Consider the following 21,507-nt stretch of genomic DNA (forward strand, 5'->3'; position numbering starts at 1 on the left):
AGTGTTGAGGTGACTATAGGGGTGTTATTTCATGTGTTAAGGTCTCTAATAATGTTTCAAAAGTGTATTTTGTAGGTGCTAAACATGTTTTCGATGTCTTATTTTCTCTTACTATGTCTATTATATTGGCTTATAAGATTGTCAAGGTGACTATAGGGGTGTTATGTCATGTCTTAATGCTCTAATAATGTTAGAAAGTGCTAAACAGGTTTTCTATGTCTTATTTTCTCTTACTATGTCTATTGTATTGGCTTATAGGAGTGTCGAGGTGACTATAGGGGTGTTATTTCATGTGTTAAGGTCTCTAATAATGTTTCAAAAGTGTATTTTGTAGGTGCTAAACATGTTTTCGATGTCTTATTTTCTCTTACTATGTCTATTATATTGGCTTATAGGAGTGTCGAGGTGACTATAGGGGTGTTATTTCATGTGTTAAGGTCTCTAATAATGTTTCAAAAGTGTATTTTGTAGGTGCTAAACATGTTTTCGATGTCTTATTTTCTCTTACTATGTCTATTATATTGGCTTATAAGATTGTCAAGGTGACTATAGGGGTGTTATGTCATGTCTTAATGCTCTAATAATGTTAGAAAGTGCTAAACAGGTTTTCTATGTCTTATTTTCTCTTACTATGTCTATTGTATTGGCTTATAGGAGTGTCGAGGTGACTATAGGGGTGTTATTTCATGTGTTAAGGTCTCTAATAATGTTTCAAAAGTGTATTTTGTAGGTGCTAAACATGTTTTCGATGTCTTATTTTCTCTTACTATGTCTATTATATTGGCTTATAGGAGTGTCGAGGTGACTATAGGGGTGTTATTTCATGTGTTAAGGTCTCTAATAATGTTTCAAAAGTGTATTTTGTAGGTGCTAAACATGTTTTCGATGTCTTATTTTCTCTTACTATGTCTATTATATTGGCTTATAAGATTGTCAAGGTGACTATAGGGGTGTTATGTCATGTCTTAATGCTCTAATAATGTTAGAAAGTGCTAAACAGGTTTTCTATGTCTTATTTTCTCTTACTATGTCTATTGTATTGGCTTATACGTAGGAGTGTCGAGGTGACTATAGGGGTGTTATATCATGTCTTAAGGGCTCTAATAATGTTTTAAAAGTGTATTTAGAAGTTGCTAAACAGGTTTCCTATGTCTTATTTTCTCTTACTATGTCTATTATATTGGATTAAAGGAGTGTAAAGGTGACCATTTCAAAGTTTGAAATATTTGAAAATGTTTTTTAAAAATGCAAAATGGGTAAAAATAGACAAAACAGGAAGATAATATCAGTAATGAGGGTTTTCCCCTTTTCCAAAATATGAACTTGCCTTTGACTGCAGGTACATGACACGCCATGCGCATGTCCGACTTGACGGAGAACATGTGTCCTGTTTTGAGGTGTCACACCGTTGTGTCTGTGTCCCTGTCAGAGTCCTACGTGGCCGACTTTGACGGCAGAAGCTCTTTGCTGTATCGATTCAACCAGAAGTCCACGTCAACCATGAAAGATGTCATCTCGCTGCTGTTTAAAAGTCAGCGGGCCGACGGCGTCTTGCTGCACGGGGAGGGCCAGCGAGGAGACTACATCACTCTGGAGCTTCACCGAGGGAAACTGGACCTCTACCTCAACTTAGGTGAGATCAACATCCATCTTATTAGCCAATGTATTGCCCTCGGCGATGCGGGAGTCAATCAAGTGAGCCACCAGTTTACCAGTGTCCTAACGGTCTTTATTTAGTGGAAGTCATGGAGCAAAAGCGCTTGTCTGTGTAGCATTATAGAGTGTGCATACAGAACGTGGGGTAGCTAATAGCCTTTTCCCACCACAACCAGTGGCTCTACCAATTTTTTAAAACAGTGGTAGTTCCACAAAACACATCACACGTCACCGATGCTGCAGAAAACCTAATGCTAAAATGCTAATGCTACTACATAAGCTCTTTTCTTGAGAAACTTGGGACTACTGCCGGATGGGATTGGGGATCCAACTCACATGGCTGGATGTTGAAAGCTTTAAAAAGATTAGCAACACAAACCGGAAGTCATTCTACACACTCGGGAGTGTGGCCAACCACAGCAGAGTGGGCGTGGCTGGAGGCGGGCCGTGTGTGGAACACATTAAAAATACAAAAGAAATACAGCTGAATAGGTGCAGATTCTGGAAGAACTAGAAAGCTTTGTGTGCCGGTATTGCTGTGTACTGCTCTATAGGAGTCCACAATGTGCATAATAGTTCCCGTTTAAGTCTGCTGAACATTGAACCAAAGTATGGCGACTGCTGCAAAATGGGTGGAGCGTCACGGGTGGGATTGAATCAGCCGGGCTTCTTCCGACTCCCTTTTGGATAAGCGGAATTGGGAATTGTGTTGACTGAATGAAACCGTTACCGTCGGTGTAATGATGCTAAAACTCGGAGCATATCTGTAGTCCGTGTTTGCTCGTCGCATCTTCAACACAAATGTCACTCGGGTGGTACATGCGTCGGCGTGATGCGTGGTTTCGCCTCTGCTCTTCCAACTCACCCCCCCCCCACCCCCCGCGTCCTCCCCTTGTTCTCTCCAGACGACAGCCGGCCGAGGTCGAGCAGCTTGTCCCGCGCGGCCGTCACCGTGGGCAGCCTGCTGGACGACCAGCACTGGCACGCCGTGCACGTGGAGCGCATCAACAAGCACGTCAACCTGACGCTGGACTCCCACACGCATCACTTCCAAACGCAAGGGGAGGCCCACTCGCTGGAGGTGGACTACGAGGTGAGGTCGCGGGGCGAGCCAAATCCCCCACGGAGCGCTCCGTGAAAAGGATTGCACTTGAAGCGGGAACACGGCCTCCGCCGCGCGGGCGAGGAGTGGTTAATTATAGTCGGCGTTCTACTCCCAGCTCATTTTTTTCCCACATCTACGGAGCGCCGCTGAGAAAGCACGACTCCCGACATTTAATAGCCAAGGAAATGTATCAAGTATGGATCGCACACCTCGCTCCTGGTGCATTATGCATGCGGCCGAGTGCATATTCCGGATCCCTTTAAAGCCGCCTCCTTTTAAACGTAGTCAGCCGGACATAATGCTTTCAGCTCATGCAGCTAGCATTAATTAGCCGGCTAAAGCTGATAAAATCGCAACTGGTAAAAGAGACGTTTCAGCTGCGCTGGAGCGGGCGGGCATAAGTAATGGCCCAATTCCTGAAAAGCCTACCTTTTTAATGAGCGAAAACGCCACGCCATTAATAATCGGATGCTGGAAGCGCCGCAGCCTGCCTGCCCGGAAAGCCTTTTGCTAAGCGGCTGGAGGGATTTGTTTCCAACTTCTAAGTGAGGGCGGGGGGGGGGGGGGGGGGTTGGCTTCCATATTCACGGAAGATGACTTGAGGTCAGGCTTCCTCCTGACCCGCTTGGGAATGTCAAATTCTTCTCTTCAACTCATCACGACAGCTGAGCTTCGGTGGAATCCCGCTTCCCGGAAAGCCCGGCACGTTCCTCAGGAAGAACTTCCACGGATGCATGGAGAACCTGTACTACAACGGAATCAACATCATAGACCTGGCCAAACGCCGCAAGCCGCAGATACACAGCGTGGTAAGTCGCTTTTCTCTCCTGTCGCAAATAACATGGCCGCCACCGCTACGCAAGAACCCAACTAAACCAGTCTGGGTGTAGGACCAGAACCGTGAATGGACGGTTCGGTTTTAGTTTTTTTGGCTCATTTTCACAGTTTTTTCAAGATGGCCGTATCCTGGACTTTGGAGCACCTCAAGGTTCTGTCCTTGAACCACTCTTGTTCACTCGTCATCAGCATCGTTAGCTTTTTAAGGAAAAATCGTTTTATTCATTCATTCTTTTTCTACCGCTTATCCTCATAAAGGTCGTGGGGGGTGCTGGAGCCTATACCAGCTGTCTTCAGGCGAGGACTGGTGGCCAGCCAATCCCAGGGCACATATAGACAAACAACCATTCACACTCACATTCATACCTATGGACAATTTGGAGTGGCTAATTAACCTAGCATGTTTTTGGAATGTGGGAGGAAACCGGAGTACCCGGAGAAAACCCACGCATGCACACTCCACACAGAGATGGCCGAGGGTGGAATCGAACCCTGGTCTAACCACTCGACGACCGTGCCGCCCCGTATCCATGATTAATGAGATATTATTTTCCACGTATTTGTTGTTTGAGGCATGTCATGGGAACGAAATCATGGATTTTGGAAGTGAAAATCCTACACCGGGGGTGTCCAAAGTGGGGCCTGGGGGCCATTTGTGGCTGTGCCTGTTTTTTTAATGGCCCATGGTGCATTGTAAATATGATGAAATGCAAAATCAGCAGTACTTCTACAAGAACATAGTTAATTAGTAGTTAATTAAAGGAAAACTAATTGACATCATATGATCATGATGATCATATTTTAAGGGTAAATGACATCATTACAGAAAAAAAAATTTAAAAACGATCCTTATCACTTATGAAGTTGTCATTTTTGGAACATGAGTTTTCATTTTTCACCGTATGGCCGTGATTGGGAAAAGTTTGGACGCCCCTACCGTATCCCAAGCATGCGTTTGGGACATTAGAAAGGTCCAGTAGTCCCATTTTGGAATTTTCAGCCAAAGATTGGCTGGCCAAATCCTTAAAGCGTCCATCATTTCCAAGGCGATGGAGCGATTGGAGCGATGGGAGCATCCTCGTTTCTCCGGCAATCAGACGGCGACCCTCGCTGACCCCCGGCCGCCGGTCCCCGCCAAGCGGCGGCCTTTCAAGTGTGATTGGAGCATTAAAAGTCCTTTACGGACAACAAAAGCGGAGAGGCGGCGCTGCCGTGATGGAAGCTGGAATGGAATTTCAATGGGACAATCTCCCTGAGGTTGATGGAGGGGAATCTCATTGCCAGTCAAGGAGCTGTGATTGCTCCGCGCTGCCCTGCGGCCGGCGATAACGCCGCCGCACACTCCGACGGCGCCACGGACACCGCCGTGCAGGATTCCACCCCCGGCTTAAATTCAACTCATTTTGTTTGGGAACCCATAAATGAACTTGGGGTTTTTTGTGGGCTCACGTGGGATTTGGGAATTCTCTGGGCTTTCACATTCAGAGGACCTTTTTCTGCAACACGACCTTGACGACAACAAAGTCAAGTTTGAGAGAGGCTAGCTTTGCCGCTACGATGCCTTCAAGGAGCGCGGACGAGGTGATGACCCAACCCTCCACCGATGCATTACTCTTCCGGAAAGTTGAGGTCATAAAACGGCCACAAGGTGGCAGAAGTGCAATTGATGACGGAGAAATGTCACATGACAGGAAGGAGGAAGAAGTGTTAACGCGTACTAACGTACACGTAGTTTAGCTGGATACTCATTTTATTCACGTACTAAATGACTCATATTCATACTAGTTTTCAAACATGCATATCAAATATGTACATATCAAATACTAAATGAATATGGATGGCAGATACTAATGTGAAATACTAATTATGTTTTTAAATATACATAGCATGCTAATGATAGTTTTGGAATATGTACTGTATATGATATACTACTTTTAGCAAATACTCATGATATGATATTATATGATATGATATACTACTTATAGCAAATACTCATGATATTTTTGGAATAGGTACTGTATAGATATACTACTTATAGCAAATACTTTGATATGATATACTACTTATAGCAAATACTAATGATATATTAGTACTGTATATGATATACTACCTATAGTAAATATTTGTGATATTTTTGCAATAAGTACTGTATAGATATACTACTTATAGCAAATACTATGATATGATATGATATACTACTTATAGCAAATACTAATGATATATTAGTACTGTATATGATATACTACCTATAGTAAATATTTGTGATATTTTACTTATAGCAAATACTATGATATGATATGATATGATATGATATGATATGATATGATATGATATGATATGATATGATATGATATGATATGATATGATATACTAGTTATAGCAAATACTAATGATATATTAGTACTGTATATGATATACTACCTATAGTAAATATTTGTGATATTTTTGCAATAAGTACTGTATATGATATATGAGTATATTAATACTAGTATTTGGTATGTATGTTTCTAATATTGATATAATATTTCCAAATGATTATTATATTTCAGTATCTGTTGGATATGAACCTACTCTAATTCATATTTTATATATAAAAATTATATATATATTTGTATTTTTTTTTAAATAAAATTAGCATTTGTATTTGACGGAGTGTAAAAATGTAATTAGTATGTAATATTCATATATTTTTGGTATCTATGTAGGTATAATTATTATTAGATATGTAGGTACGTACGTATATTTCAGCAACTGAACTGCTTTCTATCATCTTTGGTGAAGCCCGTCTCCTTTCCCTGACACCATTTGGGCAATATCTACACACCCTGCCCCCCCCCACCCCCCCCCCCCCTCCCATCGGCGTATTGATTTTTCTCTCCAATTAGCGCCTCCCGGGAATGAGGGGGGTGTCGGAGACGAGGCGTCTTCCCGAATCGTGCGGAAGTGTGAAGCCGATGTCAGCGGTGCAATTAGCAGCAGCCTTTCATTTTACGAGCATTGTTACCAACAGCACGCACTTGAACGTAACATAACGTAACGTAACGTAACGTTACCTAAGTAACTTAACGTAAGTAAAGTACAACATACTACATATGTGTAGATTACTGACAATTTATGTACCATATTTTCCTTGAGTTCCATTTATTTGATGAAATATATGTAGCTTCTACGTTGGAAATATAGCTTCTAAGCATGGGCTAGCGCACTAGCATCCCGCTAGCAAGATAGCTTGCTAATGTTATTGTGTGAAAACAAACAAATAATCAAAGAGAGTATTTCTATTTCATGTAAATGAATGACACAGATATGCCAAATACTACTGCATACGGTATACGCACTCAAATTGCGTTTAAAAAGAATATTTGCAAGCTAGTGGAGGATATGACGAGCTAAGCTTTTTACGTTTATCAACAAAACATCGTCTTAATGTGTCGTGATTTGCCTTAAAGTGTTGTTTCAACGTGCTAAAGCTCGGCGTTAAGACTGTTCCCCAAACTGATGTTTTACGCCTTTAGTGAGCTAACACAAGCTAAAGCTAGCCAGACGCTGATTGTTTTACAAAAACAACGTAGTTAGATGACAATATTTTGTACAAGTACTGCTTATTGTTGCAGTTTTTCTTCCATTTTGTTGTTAATGCGTGTATTTAGAATGCGCCGTAGGCCAATACAAAATCGATGTGGCCCACCAACGGGGCCCGGGCCGCAGCTTGGAGACCACATTAGCGTACGTGAGCGCCTTCCCAAAGGGGACGAGGAATATTGGAGAAAAGGCTTTGGATCAAAGCCATCCAAGCCTGGTTGAAGCAGTTGGAGGTTAATTATTTCCACGGGGGTGAGAGAGAGGCTGGCGACCATATATGGGCGTGCACGTCACATGATTTCCATACAAATAGCGTCCACGCTCACATGAGACGCGCCGTCCTAAAATAGGCATAAATTGGAGCCTTTGTCCCGCTGTAGGGCAACGTGACCTTCTCCTGCTCACAGCCCCAGATGGCGGCTTGCAGCTTCCTGAGCGCCAACAGCAGCTTCCTGACACTCCCGGCGGCGGCGGGGGCGGCGGCGGCGGCGGACCCCGGGGGCTTCTCCGCCCGCTTCCAGTTCCGGACGTGGAACCCGAAGGGGCTGCTGCTGTCTGTGCCGCTCGGGCCCGGCCCCGCCCCCCAGAGAGCGCAGCTCCACATCCAAAAGCGCCGCCTCCAGCTGACCCTGCACGCCTCCGGGCGAAAATCGGAGGTCTCGCCAGGTGAGGCGTAAATAAAGGAAGTGATCCCAGGCGGCGAATAACTCTTGTGTCCCGCCGCAGATTACACCGTCAGTGATGGATTGTGGCATTCCGTCAGTCTGGAGGCCAGGAATTTCCTCATCAGTCTGACGGTGGACGGCGAGCCGTCATCCCAGATCGAAGTGGCGGCGGCGCCGCTTCAATCCGGCGGCGCTTTTCACTTTGGAGGTTTGTGGAGCTTTTTTTTTTTTTTCAGTGGAGAACTCCTGAACCTTCATGATGCTTTTTCCAGGATGTCCCACCGCCGATTGCCAGTCCGCGTCTCCGGCATTCCAAGGATGCATGCGGCTCATCTCCATTGGCGGACAGCCGGTCAACCTCAGCCACGTGCAGCAAGGCATGCTGGGAAGCTTTCACCATCTTCACTTTGACACCTGCGCCATCACGGACAGGTGAGGACTCGCTTTTTCTTTGGCTTTTTACATCACACAGATGTTGCTAACCAAAACATGGTTGCTAACGCCAATCGGAATCGATGCTGGAGCTCACTCTGCGGGCGAACTAAACAGCCGCCCTCGCTGAATAAATACTTCCTGAATTCCTGCTGCTGCCTTTTCCGTTCTTTTTCCTTGGATGGTTTTGTCCACGCGCGTGATTGGCTGAAATAACCTCCTCCTGTACCTCATGCTCCCCACATGCCGGCTAGGCCAAAACACTTCCCGTCAGAAAAAGATGATCCAAGATGGCAGCGGGGAGCAAAAGTGGGCCGTTGACTGCAGACAGGAAGTCGCGCGGCGGCACTCTCCCCGACGGCGGCGAGCGCGCTGACAGGAACATCCAATTAGGCGGCCGCAAAAAGCGGGTGACAGTCTTCCCTGGCAGAGGTCTATGCTAACGAGCCGCTCCCCCCGCAGCCCGGCGTGCGGCACGCCATCCCTCATTAGCCCGCTCAGCTGCAGGGCGGCTGCTTAGCAGGTGCGGCGGGGCCGGCGCCTCGGCGTAGGTCCGGATGCGGGCGGGATGAGACGAACTGGCAAAGCCGCTGCTGTCTTTTTCCGCCTCGTTACCTCCCGGGGGAATATCGCGCCGTTCCAGCTTCCGAGCTTTGGACGCAAAACGGCGCGCCGCGGGACAGGATGACACCGCCGATGAAGCTAAATGCGCAGAAAGTCACGTTTTTTTCCTCATCAGCACTTTTAACGAGCTCATTAGAAAACATTGAACGGCATCTCGTGTGGGTGGGAATGCGTGGAGCGTGGCGTTGTGTGTTCTCGCAGGCCGCCGCCATCATCGTGTACGCCCTAACGACTGCAAAGTCGGGGAATAATCACGTGTAATCGAGGCGAGCACACGCTGGATGGCTTTTAAGGCCACCGCGTTGTTTGTCGCCCGTTACGAAGTCGCACTTAGCGTCGACATCTCAGGTGTACCCCCCCACCCCACCCCCACTCACTGAGTCTCTGCCCACTTTCTTTTCAGCCTGGACTTCAGGGAGCGTGCACATGAAGGTTTTGCCGGTGTGCACGAGGGTCTAAGCATTAAAAAAACCAGTCAGCAGGACGTAGTGCAGTTCCATCAACAGTAATCCCAGTAATGTGTCTTCCAGGTAGCATTAATCAGGCCTGCATGCTAATGCAATGCTAATACCTCGGCTGCTGTATGCTATTAATCATGTAAAGTCAATTAAGGACAATTGTATGCTTCCAACGGGGATTCAACCCTTAGACCTTTTGTATGTAAAGCAGACGTGATGAGCACAACACCGGGGGGGGGGTCCAAACTTTGTCCAGGATCAGAGTCTTAAAAGTCATCTGAGATTTGGAGCATGAAGCTGGAAAGAGAACAAAGTAGTACATTTACATGAAAAAATGATGCATTATTATGAATCATTATTAATTATTATGAGTGTTATGAATTACTATGAATTAAATTATTATTAATTATTATTGATTAAAGTATTATTATTCATGAAATCATTACTAATTATTATTAATGATTGTTAAATATTATTAAATGTTATTAAATATTATTATTTTTATTTATTATTATTAAATATTGTTAATTATTATTAAATATTATTAATTATTATTAAATATTATTAATTATTATTTGTTATTAATTATTATTATTTATTGACTTTTATTAATTATTATTATTACTAGTATATCATATGCAGTACTTATTCCAAAGATATCATTAGTGTTTGCTATAAGTAGTATATCATATACAGTACTTATTCCAAAAATATCATGAGTATATCATATTATATCATATCATAGTATTTGCTATAAGTAGTATATCATAGTACATATTCCATTGTTATCAATTATTATCAATTATTATCAATTATTATCAATTATTATTAGTTATTATTAATTTGTAATAATTATTATTAATTATTATTAATTATTACCAAGACCAGTGCGCCCCCTTTTCATTGCGGTCTAAGCTAGGCCTGTCCTAGCAACAAATTTTGCTGTTCAATAATAATAATTTTCCAACACATGACGACATAATCTGATCCATTTTTTTTTGTTAAAATCATCCACTCGGCTCTCATATTTTATGTCAACATAAGCGGTTGTTGACCTTTGCCCAAGACCAATGCGCCCCCTTTTCATTGCTGTCTAAGCTAGGCCAAATTATCATGGATAATGGTTATTATGGACATCATTTATGATCATTTTACTCCTTAATTATTGTCATGAAAGGTGGAATTCACATTTTGTGAGCCGCATTAGCGTCACACAATGTAGCGAGCGACGCTGTCTGTGAGCGTGCAGCGTCGCCTCAATCAACGCCTGTTAAATAATCTGAGATTGACAGAATCCAGTCCAATAAAGGAACAAACGGTAAACGCTGACTTTCGAGACGCTCGGTTGCGTCCACGCCATCAACACGCCATCAACACGCCATCAACACGCCATCAACACGCCATCGCACGCTGCTGGCTCCTGCAGTCGACAGCGGAGCCACCGGGGTCTCCCCGCCCGGATGGCACGGAGACAACAAACAAAAATAGCTGGTAATTAGGCCGCCATCGGATCTGCGCGGCGTCCGATGCCTCACTTAGCAGAAAGTGAAAGTGTTTGAAATTACAGACGCTGGCTTTGAAGCCTCGCCGTGTGAGAGCAGAGGCCGTGAGAGGCGGCGTCAATCAGATGATGTGTGGCTCCGCCTTTGTGCCCAAATCCAATAAACGCCTGTTCGCCAGTCAAGGTGAGAGCGCTTCTTTTAACGAGCATCAGCCTCTTGAACAAACGTGGACAAGGACGCTGCGGGAATTATTGCTCAGCTTTTGGGAGCCGTCCAAAAAAACGGGGAAGAGTGATGGCCGGTAAGGGAGCGGGTGGACTTGGCCAAGGACAGCGTGGAGCCGCGCATAGGAGATAGTACTGGAACACGGTTATGTCGACGACATACGTAAGCGCTTGTCGACATGACCAAAACTAGCCTGGACTGCTTAGCGATAACGATGACATTTTTTTTATTAAAATCATCCACTCGGCTGTCATATTTTATGTCAACATAAGCGGTTGTTGACACAAGCAAGCCTAGGCGGTGGTTGTGTTGCTGTTTGGTGATAAGGATGACGTTAATAATACTCCAACACATGACGACATAAACTGAACCTTTTTTTTCGTTAAAATCATCCATTCGGCTCTCACATTTCATGTCAACATAAGCGGTTGTTGACAACATAAGCGGTTGTTGACATAGCCAAAACCTAGCCCAGACAGCCGCTTCGCGATAATGACATTAATATCGATACAACATATCGCCATAAACACACCAAAATTACCCCTTTTGTTGTTGCATCTAACGTCGACATAAGCGATTGTTGACACAAGCAAGCCTCAACGGTGGTTGTGTTGCTGCTTGGTGATAAGGATGACGTTAATAATACTCCAACACATGACGACATAAACTGAACCTTTTTTTTCGTTAAAATCATCCATTCGGCTCTCACATTTCATGTCAACATAAGTGGTTGTTGACAACATAAGCGGTTGTTGACATAGCCAAAACCTAGCCCAGACAGCCGCTTTGCGATAATGACATTAATATAGATACAATATATCGCCATAAACACACCAACATGACCCCTTTTGTTGTTGCATTTAACGTCGACATAAGCAATTGTTGACACAAGCAAGCCTCAACGGTGGTTGTGTTGCTGCTTGGTGATAACGATGACGTTAATAATACTCCAACACATGACGACATAAACTGATCCTTTTTTTTTCATTAAAATCATCCACTCGGCTCTCACATTTTATGTCAACATAAGCGGTTGTTGACAACATAAGCGGTTGTTGACATAGCCAAAACCCAGCCCGAACAGCTGCTTCGCGATAATGACATTAATAGCGATACAACACGTCACCATAAACACATCAACATGACCCCTTTTGTTGTTGCATTTAACGTCGACATAAGCGATTGTTGACACAAGCAAGCCTAGATGGTGGTTGTGTTGTTGTTTGGTGATAATGATGACGTTATTAATAATCCAACACATGTTGGCATAAACACACCAAAATGAGCCTTTTTGCTGTCACATTTTTTTGTCGACATAAGCGGTTGTCCACATAACCAAATGTAGCCCAGACAGTGGTTGACACAACATTGTGGTTGACACAACGTGGCATCTGTAAAGCTGGCTTTGAATTTTATTATTCTTATGATATGCGTACGGAAGTGGCGTGTGGTTATTTTGGATGAGGCGCCAACCACGTTCCAAGTGCCCAGTCTTTCTTGGACTTGAACATTTTAATCCGCACGTGGCCTGGATGTGGCATTTTAATCTTTTTTGGGAGGGGAGAGGAAAAATGAAGCCAGACGTCTTCCTTAAGAAGAAAAGATGACGGCGCAGTATTTGGTGCCGTTAAAAAGTGAGGCGGAAAAAATGATGATCGGCGAAAAAATATGGCGGACCGTCTAAGGTGGAACGTTCCCGCAGGAAATCATGGAGGTGGTAATACGTATGTCACCTTGATAAAAGTGGACCAGAAACGTAGAAGTCACAGTGTAGCGCCACCAACTGGCGTACGTGTGAAAAAGTAGCATGACTTATGTAGAAATGGGATGTTTTGCTAGTTAAACCTTCTAAATGTGTTTTTAACATGATTAGAGCCCTCCAAACACAAAGGAACGTCCAGTAGTAAACTCCTATTTCTAGAAGGAGGTTTGAAATGGCGTACCTATTATGTAAGCTATCATGGCCGCCATGTTGTTGCGTTGCAGGTGTGTTCCTAACCAATGTGAGCACGGGGGCCTCTGCTCGCAGACGTGGACTTCCTTCTCCTGCGACTGTTCCGGAACGGGGTACTCCGGAGCGACTTGTCACGACTGTGAGTGCTTCATGGACCTGACCTACTTACAGCATATGCATACCTACTTACATACATACCAACTTACGTACACATACATATCTACTTACATACATACCAACTTACGTACACATACATATCTACTTACATACATACCTACCTACGTACACGTACATATCTACTTACATACATACCAACCTACGTACAGGTACATATCTACTTACATACATACCAACCTACGTACAGGTACATACCTACTTACATACATACCTGCCTATGTACACGTACATACCTACTTACATACATAGATACCAACCTACGTACAGGTACATACCTACTTACATACATACCTGCCTACGTACAGGTACATACCTACTTACATAGATACCAACCTACGTACACATACATACCTACTTACATACATACCAACCTACGTGCATACCTACTTAGAGACATACCAACCTACGTACAGGTACATACCTACTTACATACACACCCACCTATGTACACGTACATACCTACTTACATACATAGATACCAACCTACATACACGTACATACCTACTTACATAGATACCAACCTACGTACACGTACATACCTACTTACATACATACCAACCTGCGTACACGTACATACCTACTTACATACATACCAACCTATGTACAGGTACATACCTACTTACATACATACCTACCTACGTACAGGTACATACCTACTTACATAGATACCAACCTACGTACAGGTACATACCTACTTACATATACACCCACCTATGTACACGTACATACCTACTTACATACATAGATACCAACCTACGTACACGTACATACCTACTTACATAGATACCAACCTACGTACACGTACATGAAAAAAAAGGGCACATATAGACAAACAACCATTCACACTCTATTCATACCTATGGACAATTTGGAGTGGCCAATTAACCTAGCATGTTTTTGATTTGGAGATTCCAACCCAGGCTGTCCTGATCTCCTGACTGTGTGGCCAACATGCTAACCACTTGACCACCGTGCGGCCCTTGTATCTATGTATATTTTGGATATGCGTGCAACAAGACAAGCAACACGTTGCCACCGAGGTCCTAAATAGAGTTATTATTAATATTATTATTATTATTAGATTCTTTCCTACATGTGATGTTTTTTTGGGTTATGTTTTTTTTTTTTGACATCCCGTATCATCACCTTGACATTTGCCATGCATACACACGTATCTCCTGCCCTGGCATACTGATGTACTTATTCTTATGCGCGCAAACACATGCTTCTTTTTTTCTGGGGATGGAACATGACAGATGGGAACGTCGCCGGAATTAAAAATAGGCAGAAATGAGCGCGTATTAAAAGCACGGACAGGAAAGGATGACAAGTGAGAATAAGTCAGGCATCATAAACTCCCTGAGAGACGCGGGGAGTTCACATTCTCCCACACTGCTTCTTCTCCTCCCCAAGCTGGAGGGAAAACGGCTCCGCTTCCCCAGGAGGAATCGCGGGAAGTCAATTCAGAAACACATGAAACTGTCTTTGCAAATCCCATTTTAACATTCCTAAATGCCATAGGAGATTAAATGTTCATATATCAATAAACACATTGTTTAAGTTAAGTTGATGTTATAAGAAACTAACAAAAAGTTGTCATTTTTGGAAAACTACATTACGGAAAAAGTTCTAATGTGACAGGAATAAAGGGAATGGGAAAAATAAAATGTAAAAATGTAAAAAAGTAAAACAAAAAAAACAGCAACAGCAGAAATGGAAAAAACTGCTGTAATTTTACAAGCAAAAATATTTAAAAAAAAAAAAGAAATTGTAATAAAAAAGGAGAAAGTCACAATTTTAGAATAAGATAATATCATGAAGAAAAATAATCTCATTTCAAATCTCAAAGAAAAAAATGTTCTTTCAAAGACGTAATATTATGAGGAGCAAACAAAGTTGTCATTTTTTGAAAAATTCCCTTGTGGAATTTCACATCCGGCTTCTGAGCTCCACGGCACCAGCGGTGCCTCTGACAAAGTGTGACCGACAATGAGTGCTCCTCCTCGGGCAGGCGAGGTGGACGCAGCCCTATCGCCTCCAGGTTCTCCTGAGAAGAAAGAAGAATGAAGAAAGTGAGCAAAGACAAACGTTGGATCGGCATCAAAAATCACATCAAGTCCCGAGTTGGCTGCGTTCCCTCCCCCCTCCTCCCCCCTGCTCCCCCTCCTCCCCCCTCTGTGCCGCACCGCCTTTCATTCTAATCCGCTCACAACTTTTTGGATATCTCGTTCAAGCAAACGCAAAGCTTCCTGCGCCGTGCCGCTGGTCGTATTATTCCTCCTTCCCTGCCGGAGCCTCGTGGGGAACGTTTCTCCTCCTCAACTCTAATGTTGATTTTTTTTCATTTGTATTTATTAAGCATTTTTTCTTGTAACATAATGACTTCCCCACCACCTCATTTTCCATAAATGACAGCTTTATTTGTTGTTTTGTTTGCTTTTCATAATATTATTACTTGTTTTAAAAAAAAATGATTGGAAAATATGACTTTTTTCTCGATATATTTTGACTTTATTCTCATCAAATTACAGCTATTTTTTGCTGCTTTTGAAAAACATTAGAAAAACAAGTATTTCTTCCTCCCCAATTATGATTTTATTGCCATCATATTTAGACTTTATTTTTCAAATGTTCCAATTTATTTCACAAATGCTTCATTTCCTGCTTTGTTTGTTTTTCGTAATGTTAGGACTTCAAAATGATGTTTATTTTCTTATCATTGTACTGCTTTATTCTTGTAAAATGACAACTTTGTTTGCTTAGAATTATATTTTTGTCTTTGTTGAGAAATTACAGCTGTTAAATTGTTTTTTATTTAGAGAAAATACTTTGGGTCATTTTACACAAACCTGGCCCCTGGGCCCCACTTTGGACACCCCTTATCCAATACACATATATATCTAATGTAGCTAAACAACTCCTCGCCCCCCCACCAGAACATTGCACACAGCCAGAGGTCAGACCACAAAGCAGGCGTGGATGAAATCACAGGGGGGGTCATGAAGGCTGGATATTATTTTTCATTTGCCGTTAATCAGACTATTAACGTTGGGAAATTGTCCTCCTGTGACTCGTAACCCCCCCTGCCCCCCCCCCCCCCACCCTTGCAGCCACCTACGAGTCGTCCTGCGAGGCCTACAAGCTGATCGGCGGCTCTTCAGGCTTCTACTCTGTCGACGCGGACGGGAGCGGGCCCCTGGGGGCCGTGCAGGTGTACTGCAACATGACAGGTGAGCTCCGGCACGGCGGACGCTTGTTTTTGACACCCTGGAAATATGTAACCTTGGCAAGGTCGAGGCAGGCCGACGTCAGAGAAAGGAGATGAGAACCCCCCCCCCTCCACGCCCCCACCACGGCCGCCGGTTTTAGCTTTACACTACAGAGATGTGTGGACTTGACCTCAATTAGAAAATCCATCCCGGATGCAAATAGCTCTCAGCGTGACGACCTGACGTGCGTAATGGTAACGCCAGGCGGCAGAGTAAACACTCCCCGCGCGGAGAGCTAAGACGGCATGAAGTCCTCGTCTAATTTTACTCCACAAACAAAGGATTACATCCACCAGTTGGAAAGATGCTTTCTCTTCTTTTTCCACCGAGGGAGGGGGCGGGTGCAGGCGGGGTGGGGCTGTCAGGTGCAGAGGGGAATTAATTAGCGTCGTTGTTTTTTTGTTTTTTTTTTTCCCTGCACGGATGCAAAATGTCACCCGGCTGCACAGATGGCTCTACTGCGGTGACGCTGAGATACGTCTGCATGACAGCCAGCACCCCCTCACCCCCCCACCCCCCACGCTGACATTCACCCCAGAAGCACCCGAGCACATTTACGGCCTCTTTATTATTGAACACGCAAAAACACCAGAAGGCAATCCGGTCCTGGGACCCACCACAAAATGACCACGGCGCCGCTTTTATTTTCAAAAAGGGGAAATGATGAGGCTTCAGCTCCGTGCTTAGCTAGCATTCCTTTAGCTCACGATGTTTATACAATTTATACTCGTGCGAGCTTCTTTTCTGTCTTGACAAAAACGCCCCTTTTCGCTTGCTATTGCGTGACCTTTTTACTTTGGCGAAGCAGCTACACTCGTCCCAATTATTCTGTCAAAATATATTAGGGCGCTGTTTCCTGCTTGCCTATGCCACGTTATTGGTCCAAAAATATACTTATTTCACGTATTTTGGGTAGAAACGAAGCATTTTCAAGCCTAAAAATGGCTAAAGGAAGTACATCTGGCATTTTTATTTTTATTTTTATTTTATTTTTATTTTATTTTATTTTATTTTATTTTATTTTATTTTATTTTATTTTATTTTATTTTATTTTATTTTTATTTTTATTTTTATTTTTATTTTTATTTTTTAATTATTATATTTAACATGCATGAAAACTCAACAAAATTTGCAAGTGCATCAGGCCTGGTGAAAAATTTCAGGTCCCAAATTTCCAAAACAAAATTTTTAAAAAAATTGCCCCGGCACATCAATCGTGCGACTGTGACTTTTATACCCGAAATAAGAATAGTTAACAATAGATCCATGCAGCTAGCTCAGCCGACAGCGTTCGTTACGGTTTTGTGTAATGACGTGGTGTAGTGTTTCCTTTTACCGGTTTGTCGTTTCTTATTTTTTTCACTCGGAGACGACACTTTGCGACTTTTATACCAACGTAATAATAGTTGCTGCATGCGGCTAGCCTGGCGTACAGCGTTTGTTACGTTTTTGTGTGATGACGTCGTGTCGTGTTTCCTTTTACCAGTTTGTCGTTTCTTATTTTTTCCGCTAGGAGACGACACTTTGCGACTTTTATACCAACGTAATAATAGTTGCTGCATGCGGCTAGCCCGGCGTTGCTACTAGCCTTTGTTACGTTTTTGTGTGACGAAACTCATCGGATGTTGTGTTTCCTTGCAACAGTTTCTAAGTTTCTTACGTGGATGGAGACGACACTTTTCACCAGTTACATCAAACGTAACGATTATTGGTCCAGGTCCAGCCAGTGTTTTAGCATTTGAGCTAAACCTCTACCAACCGTGGAACCCGTGGAAGCCATCTGGGTCTAATACACTTTCCCTTTGGCCAAAGCTGTCAGTATTTGTCAGGAAGCGAAGGACACGACAGGAGGCTTTGCTGTGCTAAGCTTTCCAGACAAAGTGCCACGCGGCGTCCTGTCAGAGCGGACGGGACTTGGGCGAGGACCAGAGCTACAGTATATAGTCTCGCCCGGACAATGTAATGAACACGGCAGCTGTCCGTCCACTCGACGCCTCTCTCCGCTGGCAGGACCTCCAAGATTCATGAGCAATTCGTTTATGAGCGCACTGAGAATGAGATGGTCCAACCGAGCCAAGTCATCACGTTATGAGGCACGCGGCTGCAATGGGCGATTCACGAATACTGGATGGACCACAAGTTGATGACTGAATCGTCCGACAGACGCAGTCACTCCCACCTCGGGCCGCCTTTTCCAAAATGACTTTTTTATACTCGTGCATTTGCTTGCTGGTCACAGAGGAACTCGTGTCTTTCAGAGGAGAAAGTTTGGACGGTGTTGGCCCACAACAGCACCGCCCCGGTTCGAGTCCAGGCCTCGGCGCTGAGGGCGCCTCACGCCACGGCGCTCCACTACGGCGCCTCCGCAGAACAGCTGCAGGCCATCGTGTCCAGGTCGGAGCACTGCCAACAGGAAGTGGTTTACAACTGCAAGAGGTCCCGCCTCTTCAACGCTAAAGGTGACCATTTTTTTTCCCTTTTGTAGTCTTGAGTACACGCTTCGCATGCTGCTAGCATGTTACACACGAGGTTACCCAATTGGGTATCCCTTCTTTTGGGTAATCACTGTAATCCCTGGAATCTAATCAGGTAGAACTTGACTTACTGGAACATCCCCGCATCCTGTAAACCAACAAGGTAGCACTTTGGTTAGCGTTTTAGTCTCCGTAATCCAATTAGCTAGCATTCTTTGTTCTGTTTGGGTAGCCTTACTCCATGTGACCATTTTACTACCTGGAACCTAATCAGGTAGAACTTGACTTCCTGGAACATACCCGCATCCTGTAAACCAACCAGGTAGCACTTTGGTTAGCGTTTTAGTCTCTATAATCCAATTAGCTAGCATTCCTTGTTCTGTTTGGGTAGCCTTACTCCATGTGACCATTTTACTACCTGGAACCTAATCAGGTAGAACTTGACTTCCTGGAACATACCCGCATCCTGTAAACCAACCAGGTAGCACTTTGGTTAGCGTTTTAGTCTCTATAATCCAATTAGCTAGCATTCCTTGTTCTGTTTGGGTAGCCTTACTCCATGTGACCATTTTACTACCTGGAACCTAATGAGGTAGCACTTGACTTCCTGGAACATACCCGCATCCTGTAAACCAACCAGGTAGCACTTTGGTTAGGGTAGCTCTCTTGTAAGCCTTAACCGTAATTGCGGCATATTTTACTGTATAAAATCGAATCTGGCAGTACTTTACCACCTTTAACTTAGCAAGGTAGGACTTTACATACTATTACATTGTCAGGTTGAACTTCTGCTCCACGTGTTAGCATCATTTGGGTATTCAGGTCAGCCTTAACTGAAGAGAGTAGCATGCTAGTAGCAAAGTAGGCATGCGTGTTAGTAATGTTAGCATCAGTCAGTTTAGCCTTAACCAAAGAGGGTAGCATTTTACAGTCTATCGGGTAGTACTTGACCACCTTAAACTACCCAGGTAGGACTTCTAACTTCATAAGATAGTACTACTTCGCCACATATTAGCCTGAAGCAAAAAGTGTAGCATTTTACAGTCTATCAGGTAGTACTTGACCGCCTTAAGCTATCAAGGTAGGATGCTAACGACTGGAACTTTAGCACTTCTCCTCCAAAGGCAAGCGTGTTAGCAATATTAGCATCAGTTGGTTAGCTCTTTACGGTCTTAACTGTACCGAGTCCGAATGTAAACACTGTAACCAAATGTTCAGGTAGCAATAAGGACGCTTTCTTCCCGTCAGCTAATCAGAAACCAAACAAGCTAGCATTTAGCTTACATCTCTTGTTCCGAAGTCTGATCAGGACAAGCTAGCTGTGGTGTAGCTCGACTCGACAACAACTTTCACTCAGTTGGACGCCAAGATGTTGTTTTCCTTCAACTCGGGCGTCTTCCCCCGCGTAGCAGGTCCCCAACGGCCGCTTTGTGTCTTACGTGACTGAGCTGGGAAGACACAAACAACATCTCTCTGCGACGACGCCATCAAACGACTTTTATGGACGTTTATGGCGCTAATTTACAGGAAAGACAATCAACAACAGCTGTCCCGACCAGCCTGCCGGGTTTTACAGATGCCTTCACGTGCCAAGAACATCTGAGGCTGCGTCCCGCCAAACTCCGAGCTAGCCGAGCTGGGGGGGGGGGGCCCGCCCCTAACGTGACCTCCTTCTGCTAGCTTTTCCCGTCGCTTTAGACGCAGATGTTCTCCAGGCGTTTAATATCCACGTAGCGACGCTAGCTAGGCTGAGGATAGCAGGTGTTTGTCGCCTGGCGTCTGTAATGACTTAGGTTTGTCTGGGGGGGCCACGCAGTCGTCATTAGGATGACAATGAAGGAGTAATTAGCATCTACGGTAGCGTCAACATCCTGATGCTATATTTAGAGCCAGTCGGCTTTGGCGCTAATGATATTGTGCGCCGCTAACGTGTTTTTGTCCTTATTGTGCCAACGCAAGCAAACCCACAATTTGTGCATCGGGGAAAATAGTTTTCCATCCGCCAGATATTGTTTTCACACCTGTTAGTTCTAAAGATTACGCTAAAACCACAGCGACGGTACTTTGTGAACAGCTAGCATGAATTTTAATCACGACTTTAATGAAGTTTTCACACCTCATTATTTTATTTAGTGTTATTTTTAATTTGATTGATTGATTTATTTGTATTATTATTGTTGCTGATCCACTCATTGTTGTTCATTTTCTAGCAGCTAGGAAAACAAAAAGTACCTTCATTTATTACGTTTCAGTTTCAAGACTTACCAATGCTGAAACATCTTACCTTTTTTGATGGAACATAAGAAATGAACCAGAAAAAAAACATCAACCAGCCACGGCACTGCCTCAAGTCCTTTATGTCCTCACCGGACGCCTCCCTGGTGAGGTGTTCCAGGCATACCCATCTGGGAAAGGCCCCGGGGCAGACCCAGGACACGCTGGAGGGGATTAGTCTTGTTTTTAGTCTTTTAGGGGAACGCCTCGGTGTCCTCCCGGTGGAGCTGGAGGAGGTGGCCGGGAATCGGGAAGTCTGGGCTTCTCTACTGA

General features: G+C 43.9%; 1 protein-coding gene across 1 annotated transcript in view; it reads left to right on the forward strand.

Moving 5' to 3' along the window:
* LOC131135543 (contactin-associated protein-like 5) overlaps positions 1-21,507 on the forward strand; it is a 67,947-nt gene that overhangs the window by 28,466 nt on the left and 17,974 nt on the right. The window contains exons 5-13 of the mRNA XM_058081577.2: positions 1,430-1,633; positions 2,562-2,749; positions 3,427-3,570; positions 7,561-7,846; positions 7,907-8,053; positions 8,118-8,277; positions 13,073-13,179; positions 16,328-16,447; positions 18,745-18,945. Of these exons, the coding sequence (XP_057937560.2) occupies positions 1,430-1,633; positions 2,562-2,749; positions 3,427-3,570; positions 7,561-7,846; positions 7,907-8,053; positions 8,118-8,277; positions 13,073-13,179; positions 16,328-16,447; positions 18,745-18,945 (1,557 nt within the window). The remainder of the gene's footprint in view (positions 1-1,429; positions 1,634-2,561; positions 2,750-3,426; positions 3,571-7,560; positions 7,847-7,906; positions 8,054-8,117; positions 8,278-13,072; positions 13,180-16,327; positions 16,448-18,744; positions 18,946-21,507) is intronic.

The sequence above is a fragment of the Doryrhamphus excisus genome, linkage group LG12, assembly GCF_037039965.1.
Source record: "Doryrhamphus excisus strain RoL-2023G ecotype Guam linkage group LG12, RoL_Dexc_Guam_v1.1, whole genome shotgun sequence".
Lineage (NCBI taxonomy): Eukaryota > Metazoa > Chordata > Actinopteri > Syngnathiformes > Syngnathidae > Doryrhamphus > Doryrhamphus excisus.